General features: G+C 38.9%; 1 protein-coding gene across 3 annotated transcripts in view; it reads right to left on the bottom strand.

Moving 5' to 3' along the window:
• The window catches only part of SUCLG2 (succinate-CoA ligase GDP-forming subunit beta), a 252,425-nt gene that overhangs the window by 107,585 nt on the left and 132,073 nt on the right, over window positions 1-12,767 (bottom strand). For all 3 annotated transcript variants that reach the window (XM_038565886.1, XM_038565887.1, XM_038565888.1), the window contains 3 exons: window positions 11,761-11,913; window positions 9,925-10,014; window positions 2,398-2,494 (listed from right to left, as the gene is read on the bottom strand). In XM_038565886.1, the coding sequence (XP_038421814.1) occupies window positions 2,398-2,494; window positions 9,925-10,014; window positions 11,761-11,913 (340 nt within the window). The remainder of the gene's footprint in view (window positions 1-2,397; window positions 2,495-9,924; window positions 10,015-11,760; window positions 11,914-12,767) is intronic.

Here is a 12,767-nt window from a genome sequence, read left to right as displayed (position 1 = left end):
TGTGGCTACGATTTCCAGTACTATGTTGAATAATACTGGTGAGAGTGGACCTCTTGTCTTGTTCCTATGTTAGAAGTAAAGCTTTCAATCTTTCACCACTGAGTATGCTATTAGCTATGAGTTTTTCAGATGACCTGTATTTTGTTGAGATATTTCCTTCTAAACCTTGTTTGTTGAGGGCTTTTATTATGAACGGATGCTGTACTTTGTCAAATGCTTCTTCTGCATCTATTGTAATGATCATAGAGTTTTTTATCCTTTCTTTTGTTGATGTAATGTATCATATTAATTGACTTGTAAATATTGAACCACTCTTGCATCCCAAGAATAAATCCCACTTAATCATGGTGAATGATTTTTTAAATATATTGTTGAATTTGGTTTTCCAGTATTTATTGAGGATTTTTGCATTTGTGTTCATCAGAGAAATTGGCCTGTAATTTGATTTTTTTTTTTTTTTGGTGGTGTCTTCATCTGGTTTTTGTATCAAGGTAATGCTGGCCTCAAAGAATAAATTTGGAAGCTTTCCTTCCTTTTCTACCTTTTGGAATAGTTTAAGAAAAATAGGTATTAACTCTTATTTAAATGTTGGGTAGAGGGATCCCTGGGTGGCGCAGCGGTTTGGCGCCTGCCTTTGGCCCAGGGCGCAATCCTGGAGACCCGGGATCGAATCCCACGTCGGGCTCCCGGTGCATGGAGCCTGCTTCTCCCTCTGCCTGTGTCTCTGCCTCATTCTCTCTCTGTGTGTGTGTGACTATCACAAATAAATAAAAATTAAAATAAATAAATAAATAAATAAATGTTGGGTAGAATTCACCTGTGAAGCCATCTGGTCCTAGACTTTTGCTTGCTGGGTGTTTTTCCTGGACTACCTGAGATGAGGACCTATATTTTAGGAATGTCAGGGACTAGTCTATTTTGTGTCTGACAGTGGATATTCAGTCACGTTCACCAGTCATGTCACTCTACAAGACAGTTATCATTTTTTTTAATTTTTTTTTTATGATAGTTACAGAGAGAGAGAGAGAGGGAGGCAGAGACACAGGCAGAGGGAGAAGCAGGCTCCATGCACCGGGAGCCCGATGTGGGATTCGATCCCGGGTCTCCGGGATCACGCCCTGAGCCAAAGGCAGGCGCCAAACCACTGCGCCACCCAGGGATCCCTCATTTTTTTTTTAAACATTCTTTTATTATTTATTTATTTATGATAGTCACAGAGAGAGAGAGAGAGAGAGAGGCAGAGACAAAGGCAGAGGGAGAAGCAGGTTCCATGCACCGGGACCCCGACGTGGGATTCGATCCCGGGTCTCCAGGATCGTGCCCTGGGCCAAAGGCAGGCACCAAACCGCTGCGCCACCCAGGGATCCCGACAGTTATCATTTTTATGATTCTTTTGGATTAAAAAACAAAACAAAAAAACACAAACCAAACTCCAAGGCTTAGCCCAGGTCTGTGGCCAGAACATGGCAGATCCAGAATTTGAACCCAGTCCCCTTTGTAAAACATTATACTATGTTCACCTTGGTCTACAACTTAGTTGTATTTACACATAACAGATCATCTAATTTACTCAATGCAAATCCCTATTTAGACTGCCCACATCCTGCTAGACAGCATACAGAACAGTGGGAGGTGAAATGCGCTAAAAAAAGGACAAGGTTCATAGGACTTACATTTCTGTATCTCCGTCCTGTCCACCTCATATCCCACTCTCTACCTCCAAATACACGCACACTCATAAGCTTTTGCTATCAAATTAGTAGGAACTTACAGAATCCCAGCTGTATGTAAGGCACAGTGCAAAAGGGGTAGGTACTGAGATAGAAAATGTTCCTTTACACTTCATAAGTACCTGGTGGATAGAAAACTCTTCTCTACAAAAATGCCTCCTTCTTCCACCTGAATCAGAAACTGGTAACTAAGTAAGGTGAAAGAGTTGGACAGGATGGCGCTAGGGCTTCACTGTAAGGATATAAATTCATCAGAGGGGCACAAAGTGAATTTGTACACATTTATGCAAACTAAAAATTTTCAAGCACTTCCAGCTCCATAAAATCATGTGCATTCATTACATCCCAATGCAGAGGCTCCAGTTCCTACCCAAGTTTTTACCACAGCATAAGCAAGAATGGCCCTGGAAAAACAATGGGGTACTGATGGATGGATGTTTCTAAATAAAACAAGAAGGAGCTTCCCCTGAGGCCTGGCATTTGGTTGCAAACAAACTCCAGTGCTGAAGTTCAACGTATCACGGGAGCATTTGAAACCATGGCAGAAATTAAATTGCTGAATGAAATGAATGCAAAGCTGCTGCTACAGTCTTTTGTACAATTTAATTTATAGTTTGCATAAATAATTATATTCATTTGTTGTTGTTTTTTTTACTTTTTTTGTTACCTTGTCCTTCTGGAGTTTCACCAAAGGGATTCACTTCCACCTGAGTAGCATCAATTTTCAGGAAGAGATTGTACAGCTTCTTAATTTGATCTGCAGCCTAAATGGGATTAAGTAAAATGAAATTATACCAAAGCAGTAAAAAAACATTTATTTTGCTGGATTAATGAAACCTTAAAAATAATAAGCTATGTCTTTACATTCAGTTAGGTTTTCTGAAGGGAAAAAGAGAAAAGCATAATTATTTTAATTTCCACTGCTATTCATTAGAAGGAATTGCTCAACCTTCCTCCAAACACCAGGAAAAGACTATTATCAGGAAAACAAAATATTTTCAGTATAGCCTAAAAATGTTGTTAATCTTTTTGTACATTATCATGTCCCTATTAGCCGAGTTACGCTGCAGTATGAGCCACAATCATTAATATAAACAAGCTCCATTTAAGTAAAAGGTAAACATGATTTTGAGAGTTTATAATGATTACATTTTCCTTACTATGCTAGAATAAAACAGTTATTACGTTCATCAGTCCAAACCTATAATCTGGGAAATAATTACTGAGTATATAATGGAAACTATGGCCAAAACAGGGAGATGAAAGTCCTACATAGTAAGAGTTCGGGAACAGCACAGTTCAAACTAAACAGTTTGTCCCCAAGGCATAAACCACAAAGAGCAACAATGTCCAGAGTTACCCTGATGTTATGCCCTGATTTCACTCTTCTCATGCTGCTTGAAATTCACTCACTCATTCACTCTTTTCAACCAACTTTTATAAGTGGCCTATGTCACAACATGCTGGCATTTTGTGAAGTGGGCAAGGGAAAGACATCATGAATGGGGCCTTGACACAACCCTGGTAAGCTCACACCTATAGTGAGTACAGCCTGTGATGCCACACAGCACAACTGTGCAGTCATGGCTGAATGCTGGGTATCAGTCTCATTCTTGGCTCCACCCAAAGCCTAGCCATCATTTTCCCTTGGCAACATTCTTGCTCATTGTTCCAGCCATGCATTTTTGCCCCTCAGATCCAGTCCCAGCTTTTCCCCATCCCGACTCTGAGTATCAGGGGAGCTGACCCTTGTAGGCTGAGTTTCCAAGGCTTCTGCCCTGGATGGCTCTCAGCTCACTTCAGCCAAGGGGAAGCAGTGGTAGGAGACAGGAAGTAGTGGAAAGGAGGGGGACTTCTAACCCCGCTCTTTTTGCCTTGCAAAAGCATCTCCTCCTACGGCTTCAGCAACCACCAAAGAGCCACCAGGGTTCTACTTTCTGTCTCCCAAGGTGCAGTAATTCCACTGGCTCACTTAGGTCCTCCAGTGGCAGGGAGCAGCAATTTCCTGTTATGCTTTAACTCTACCTTTCCTCTCTCTATACCCTGAAATTCCTCAACTCTTGAAGCACCATGTAACCAATCCCCTAGAATAAAGTCCCACTGTGGTGAACACTGAGAGTGTTCTCTTTGTTCTAGTATTGACTGAAGAACTCCTGGAAATGAAATTCACGTTGTCTTAATTTATTTTATGTATATTTATAAACTTTCTTAAATCCTAATTTGAAACCCAGTAGCTATGAATAAACATACATAATGAGTAAGACTGAATATTTCTTAATTCTGATTTTTTTCTGGCTAGATAATATATGTATATGATACAAAATTCCTAAGGTACACAGAGTCTCCCTCTAAACTTTCACTCAACTCCCCAGCCACAGAGCTTCTCATGTCTCATCCTGCAGCAGCCACCTTACTTTCTGGCTGGTGCTTCAATGAGAGATAGTCTATATATGTGAAAGCATGCATATTCTCCATTCATCTTTTTCAAAAAAATGAGCTTGGTTCTATACCTTGTTTCTCTACTTAACAGATTCTATAAAGTCTATATCAGCAACACAAGTAGAGTGATCTTATTCTTATAAGTGGCCACATAATATCTTACATGAATGTATCATAATTCATTTAACCTATCTCTTAAACAATAGCCATTGAGTTTCCAATAGTTTGACATTGTCTAAAATGCTGCCTTATATATCTCTCTATGTATATCATGCATGTGACTAAACATCTATAGGATAGATTCCCCAGAATGGGTCAAAAAAAGGAGTATGGAGATTTTAAATAGTAAAATTTTATTTTAAATTATCCCTGGTAGAAACTGTCACTAGTTTCTCAGCTCACAAACTAGTATCATAGAATTTGTTTCTCTATGCACAATCATCTCTACCAATCTTTGCCAGTATACCAGGTAAGAATGGGTATTTCATACAGACATTTAATTGGAACTGCTCTTACCATTTTACTTCTTTATTTTTATTATTTTTTTAAAAAGATTTTATCTATTCATGAGAGACACACACAGAGAGAGAGAAAGAGAGGCAGAAACACAGGCAGAGGGAGAAGCAGGTTCCAGGCAGGGAGCCCGAGCAGGACTCGATCCTGGATCTCCAGGATCAGACTCTGGGCTAAAGGCGGCGCTAAACCACTGAGCCACTCAGGCTGCCCGGAACTGCTCTTACTATTAATGAATTTGAGAATGATTCTATGAGCTTAAGAGACATCTGTATTTCCTTTTCTCTGAATTTTTCTGTTGAGATTTTAATCTTTTTTCTGAGTTATAAAAAGAGGGTTTTTTTTTTTTTTTACATGTAGGAAATTAGCTCTTCATCTCATATAAATTGCAAATATTTTTCTCCTTTAACATTTGACTTTCACCCATGTGTTTATTACTTCTGCTACATGGAATCTGGTAGTAGTAATAATAATGTCACTCTCTTCTTTCATGGCTTCTAGCTTCAGGTCAGATTTTAAGAAGGCTGGTCCCACTCTGAGAGTGTTAAAATAATTCTCCAATTATTTTTTCAAATACTCTAAGATTTCTTTTATTTCATGTTTACTTTTTTTTTTTTTTTAAATCCAAATGGATTTTATTTGAGCTACAATGCAAAGCTGATAAAAAAAAAAACTCACTGCCAAATAGATTTGTATTTTTAGGGGTTTTCTAGGCCATCAATATGAGCTTGAAATGTAAGCTGTATGAAACAGGCATGCTATCTAACCTGGACGCTATGGCATCCACTGTACTCCTACTACAGCCTCTGCACAGAGTCAACACTCAATAAGCACTGGTTCAGTTAATGATTAACTTAATAATGAGAGACTACATAATAGAAAATAACGCTGGGTACCTGCAGATATAAGATTTTATCTCAGCTACTTTAAAACTGTCTTCTTTTTTAAAATATACATTCTATAAAATGCATGATTTCAATCATTTTTAAGTGTACAGTTTGGCAGTGTCCAGATATTCACAGTGTCATGCAACCAAGCTCCAGAACATTTTCATCCTGCAAAGTGGAACTCTGTACCCATTAAATCACAACTCTCCATCCCCACTCCACTCATCTGACAACCACCATTCTACTTTCCATCACTATGAATCTGATGACTCTAGGTACCTCCTATAAACAGAATCATACCCATATTTATCTTTCTGTGACTGGCCAATTTCACTTAGCATAGTGCCCCCAAGGCTCATACATGCCTTGTCACAACCTCCCTCTTTTTCAAAGCTGAACAACTTTCCATTGCATGTATATACCACATTTTGTTTATCCACTCATTTGTCAGTAGATACCTGGGTTGCTTCAAAACTTCTTCAGTTTATATCAACCTAGCTTACCATGAAGCCTGCATTTTCTACACATTTATGCGACTTTCACTACACATTAACACAGCATTTAGTTTGTATTCACTGTTATAACTATTTATTATTGTACAAAGACAGACCATAAACACTTTTTTGAGTGGGACTGAAGCATGATTAGATTTGTGTTGTAAGATCTCTAAGGGATATGTGTTATAAAATATGTGCTGTAAGATCTAAAAGGGAGAACCAGCCCAGCTTGGAGACAGAACGTGCCTTATACCACAGGCCATCCAGTAAATGACTAGAAAGGCTCGGCAGGGAAAATGTGTCAGTCTGAGCAGGTGTAATAATACAAAATGGCAGGCCCTGGGGCAAGTTGAGGTTAGCTCCCCAGCTTTCTAAAACATGTTCAAATTTAAAAAATAAATTAAACACAAGTCAAAGAAAACATTCTGCTGTTTACCTTACAGTCAGCCAGTTTCCTACTGCCACCTACTTCCTCAGCTCAAAACCACACTATACAGAAAATTTGTTTTCTCTTTCTTTTGCCACCAATTAATGCTATTTTAAGGTTAAGCAATTTAAAAAAATTGAGATCCTAAAATCAAATATCCTTTGAGCCATATGCATAAGACCCTGACAAATTCACAAGTACCTTCAAAAATGTTTTAGCAGGTTGAAAATTTTATTATTTTTATTTTTATTTATTTTTATTTTTTTAGGTTGAAAATTTTAGAAATATTTTCATTTTATTCCAAGAACTAATATCATCAACATTCACATACGGTTCTTGAAGCCAGCCAGAGGCGCAAACCATTCTCAGAGGCATTAATGATCATTTATTAACTGCCCCCATCAAATCTTTTCATTAGCTAAAATACTAAATAAAGATGCATGTTGACAATTCACGGTGCTTGTTTTCAAAATGAACAGTATAGAGGGCAACTAAGACACACTTGAGAGATCTGTGAATTTTTTTAGTCATTTTCAGCTGTTGTGTGGCTTTAGTCTTTTCAACCAATTCTTAATTAAATGAATTTTGTCAGGAACACACACTTAGTAGTTTCTGTGCAAGGTGATAGTTTTTCATTAAGTCTAACATGAAAACCTCACCTTCAGAGACAACAGGCACGAGTTATAGGAAAGATAGTAATAACTTTACAAGGTAATCATTTTATAAGTTGTTCATTCATAAGAGCACTGGCTCCAGATACCTAAACCATGTCCTAGATGAGAATTAAGTGATTTTCAAGGTCATATTGAATCTGAGGGGCCTCAAAGATACTATTTCTTGACCAAAGAATCACTGACTGATACGCGTTTAAATATTTTCTCTTAAAAAAAAAATGTTTTCTCTTCTAGGGGAGCCTCCTCTGCTTATCGGACACTGGTTTTCTGGAATGTTTCACTGACCTCTGTGGCTTGACAAAGCATCCTAAAGCAGAGGTTCCCAAATTTACCACTCCAGCACACATATAGGCTCCTTCTTACTGTGCAAATATAATCAGGTGTCCCTAGATGAACAAATTTGAACACATCTCCGACAGATCACCCTCGCTCTCCTTCAGATTACACTCCCTCTCCCTGTAGTCACTGCTAGCAGCTGACCACTGTTATGTGAGCCCCTGGAGAACAATGGCTATTTCTCTTCATCTCCATTTCCCAGGGTCCAACAGAGTGAGCAGCACCCAGGCAGTGCTCACTTCAACTTTGCCTGTCAAGCAAATGAAGACTGAAAGCCTTTCATTTAGTGGGTGACAAAGAAACAAGAAAAAAAAAAAAAAAGAAATAAAAAACTTTTCCTTTCTTCAATACATTCTGTTAAAAATATTATAGCTACTGATAAAAAAAATACTATAGCTACTGATGATCTCTGAGAACTCACATGTTCATCTTCCTTCCATAGGTAATTCATTTAAAACCTAGAGTGTTTGGGGTACTGAAAAAAAATGTGATTTAACCATTTAAGAGCTATGACTCTTAAAGTTCTCTTATAACATGGAAGAAAGAGGAGGAAATTATCTTCTGGTGTTCACAATGGTATTACTGCCTTCTCTAGAACTTTCTTTTATGTTCACCTCCTGAGCTGTCAAGTCAAGGTATCAGCAGATTCACCCACTCTAGATTTATTCTCCTGCCTTTACAGCTGCCTATCACCAACTCTCTAGGAATCTTTTCCAAGTGGACGTCCTGGCTGTGTTGTTGCACTTACTCACAAGTATGACAAATGTTTCTAGGGCACCTAATATATCAGCCAAGCACTTTGCTGGCAACAAAGCAGTAAGCAAGGCTGTCCCCTCTGTGGTGTAGATTAGGATCTGCAAAGGTGAATGAAATAAGTAAAACAAAAAGAGATATGCAGAGGCATATAGATGAGGTGAATAGGGTTATGGAGAACATTCTGGAGCTGACTGCAGGGAAGTGTGGCTAGAACATAGTGACCACATGAAACAGTGGTCTCAGTGACCACCACCCCTACATAAGACACCCCACAATAAATGTCAAATGCATGGCTAAGCCAGTTAGTGACCTCATTCTCAGGGGGAGAATCCAACCACTGAAGCCCTCACTCAAGAATCCACCATAACTTCTTTTTAGCAGGTCACTAACTTGGCAACTCTTTGACAGTCTTGGAAATAACAATTCCTCTACCTGTCCACTGAGTCTTGGCTCTTTCTTCTGCTAATGTTTAGTCCCAGATGTTCCTGCCCCTTCTACCATCTTGAATATTCTGCTATCTGAGGGAGTCGTTCCTCCCATGTTCAAATAAGTGCTGTCTTCTCTTAACTTAAACACATTTGTTCAAGTCTTACTCAGCTTTACCCTTCTATGACTGGCCTTATTGCCATCCTTAAATTTCTAGAGACAGAATCAATCAAAAGAAAAAGTAAAGGCAGAAAGAGTGTGAATTCTGTTTTCTTAGAGGAATGTTGCCCAAATAAATGAAAGAAAATGCTCTGTAACAATTGGGAGCCCCAGGTGAACACATACATACTCCCACATACACACTCACACACACATATATACATACACATAGGCCATAGGATTATTAAGTTGGTTTCTCTTAGTAGTGGAGGAGTTAAAATAGTTTTGATTTAACTGTGGGACAAAGAAGCTTGCCTATGTAAACGTACAATCAGGGTCTGTGGGCTGGACCAAGGTCAAAGCAGGACTGTGATGCTCAAGACAGATTCTCTCCCTCAACAGCACAGAGGACAACTTCTCTGTCTTTGAAGCCAAAGCATATAATTACTAAATTGGGATAATTTAAGCTGTTTTCAGTGAAATATCACTTTCAGGTCATTAATATTCATCTCAAATCCCATTAGCTATGAAAGAATAGCAATTAGTTAAGTAATGTATATTATTAATAACAATAACAGCTGACCTTTCTGGAGTTCTGAATGAGCACTTCCTCACATCAGCATACTCGATCCTGACAACATGCCCTGTTTCACAGATGATGATCCTGACATTCAGACGGGTGGAATCACACATGCTGGTGGCACCACAGGATTCAAACTCAGGTCTGCCTGACTTGACAGCCTGTGCTTCTAACCACTATGCTGCCTAGGATAATTCATGGGCTGGCACTGCAGTGCTACAGAAAAACATTGAGGCTAACATACATAGCAAAATGCACGTGTCTGCATGCAACACTCACACCCCCACATACCTACACATATATGAACACATCTCATCAACATCCTATTCTGGAATACAAGGGAAATATTTTTCTTCATCATAAACAACAGGGGAGCAAAACTGTGACACAATAAATAATCCTGTATCCTGGTATCCTCACAAATATTAGAGGAAAGTAAGCAAGGTAGTAAACATTTTCTGAAACAAGTCATTCACAGTGGCTTCCAAATGCTCAAGTACCTGGTTTTTCAGAGGCCCAAGGAAGCCTAGATTTTCTGCCATCCGCTGAGCTTGGCTGTCCTTTATCCCTTCCATAATGTCGATTTGCTCCTAGTAAAAATGAATTAAATAAGGATAATTCAGACAAGCAAATGAAAAGATTCACAACCTCGAAAGAAAATGCTTAGTATTTATTTGCAAATGAGTAATTAAAGTGTGGCGCCTTTCCAAAGATCTCTGAGCAGGGCTACTGCAGCTGCCTATAGGGTACATTTTAATTAGCAGACCATCTAAAAAACAGCCTTTCCAAAAACTATATAATTCTTCAGGGTGGCATGCTGACAAGACAATCGGATGCCAGTTTTCACTTTTAATTACTATACAGATGGCACTGACGAATATTTAGTCAGTTAATTTTTATGACATCTTTTGGAAAGCTTCCAAAGTAAGGTTTTCCTGTCTAATATTGCTGTTAAGTTTAGAGCCTGTCATACGTAGGTTAAATATTACCATATGATTTAAATAGTCTATTGATGATGATAATCATTAATAATACCTTAGCTCTACAAAGTGCCTTTCTCTCCAAGATACTAAGTGCTGTTCATATACCTTATTTCATATATTCTCTTTCCAAATGAAGTGACTTGTTTCAATCACATTAATTTTGAAAATGGCTAGATATTACTGGTAAGGCAGCATGTAGTCTCGACTGAACTTCCAAGGTAGTTAACCTAAATAGGTGATATTGGTGAAAACATTCTGAAATCAATCACCAAAGTACTAGTACTTGATTGGAACAAAGAGGTTCAAGAAATAAAATTCTCACTTTCTGAAGGGAAACAAAACCACCTTCTAAAAGAAATAATGAATCCTCCTGCTAAAATTGTTTTCCTTTTACTTTTTTTTAAAGATTTTATTTATTTATTCATGAGAGTCACAAAGAGAGAGAAAGGCAGAGACAGGCAGAAGGAGAAGCAGGCTCCATGTAGGGAGCCCAACGTGGGACTCGATCCCGGGACTTCAGGATCACGTCCTGAGCCGAAGGCAGGCACTAAACTGCTGAGCCACCCAGGGATCCCTCTGGTAAAAATTTCTAACTTGATACATTTTTTTTTTATACTAGGAACCCAGAATTAAAGAACTAGAATTACAGTTCCAAAGACTGCAGATTTTTCTTCTTACAGCTGAGGCAGGTTGAGAAGCACTTTATACACGTCACCTCATTCTTTCTCACAATTCTGTGGGGTGGAAATTACACCCACTTCTACTTTAGTGATTGAAAAAATGAGGCTTAGAAACACTGAGACCCTTGCTGGCTGGTTAGGATTTGACCTCAGCCAGATCTATGGCTAGAAACTAAGGATGAGGTTTAAAGGACTGAAACAAATGGATAGAATCTGGATGTTTGAAGGATTCTGTTTTATATTAGCAGTACTGAGAGACATGGAGGCAGTCTCCAGCTTACATCCAGTCTCCCAGGACAGAATTCCTGGATTCTACATACTGTGACATGGGGTACAGTTAGTTAATCCAGAGGAAATGGAAGACTCACAGTCCTCCCCCATTGGTTAATTCTTGGGCTAGGCTGGGTAGAAGAAATGAGAGAGGAAGGAAAAACAGGAAGGAGGAATAAAGGAAGGGAGAGAAAAAAAACAAAGAAAAAGACCTTGGATAGGGAATACCTTGGTTCTAGCCAAGTTTAACTGAGTGCTCAGAAAAGAGAAAGGACTCAACATCTTTGTGCCATAAATCCCAGAAACGAATGTACTGCTACCAGCCTCAGACTGCACATTAAATCTTTAACAGCTTGTGCAACAATAATCAATGAACACAGCATAGGCAGGAATATAAACATACCTTAAAAATAAGTTCTGGATTCGAAGCTGCCACTTCTTCAATGTCAACACCCCCCTGAGGGCTGCCCACCAGTACAGGGCCATTGCAGGATTGGTCCATCAGAATGGCCAGGTAGGTTTCTCTGGAAATGTCCAAGGCTTCAGCAACCATCACCTACCACATTAGCAAGAAAGTCAAATTAATTCAGCATTGAGCTGAGTCCCACTTGGAAATCTATATAAACTTGCCACACAAAGCAAACAGCTTCATTTTCAGGCTCTTTAAACCCAGTGAGCTAGCTACCAGAGATATGAGAGTTCTGCTCTCATGATACAGAATGCCCATTTTCACCTCCTTAATTGATCCTGCTAACTTGCTCAAGTGACAGGTATTTGGTTTGCCTCAAGGAACCTTCCTACTTTAATCTTCTTTTTTTCTTCCTTGAGAAACCCTGACACTTAAGAAAAACTCCAGGGAAGCAGTTGTTATTTTAATTTGAAACATTAACAGTACATACATCTTACTACACAGATTCTTCCCAGATTTTGCACTGGTGGAAAACCAGGTTTGTTACCAAAAGGATTCTTTTTACAGTATGTCTGATGCTTCCCAGGTTTGTATACCTCTATCTCCTGGATCACTGTATTTTTAATTCAATTTCTACTTTATTTTAAATTATAAGTATACTATTTGCTTGTTCAAAAACAATGCAAAAGGTATCAAAAGTACATAAACGAGACAATGATAGCAGTCCCCTCCTCTGCATATTCCACCCTTGGACCTCAGGAATCAGGGTGATCAGGAGCCCAGGTGGAACCTTTGTGATCATCAAAAAAAAGCAGCACTTTCCTCTGCGCATGCCAGGACAGTGCCTGGGTAAGAGGCAAGTGGGATGGAAGGATTTTATTCTGTGCTCACTGCCTCAGCCAGCTGTCCTTTTGCTCAGCACAACCTCAACAATTGTGTGTGACAGGCCTACCAGGAAAAACCACTACCAACTTCTTATCTCTTTCCTATGAATCTACAAG

Source organism: Canis lupus, chromosome 20 (assembly GCF_011100685.1).
Source record: "Canis lupus familiaris isolate Mischka breed German Shepherd chromosome 20, alternate assembly UU_Cfam_GSD_1.0, whole genome shotgun sequence".
In the NCBI taxonomy this organism is placed as follows: Eukaryota; Metazoa; Chordata; class Mammalia; order Carnivora; family Canidae; genus Canis; species Canis lupus.
The sequence above is the reverse complement of the archived record's forward strand: the minus strand, read 5'-3'. Positions and strand labels throughout refer to the sequence as shown.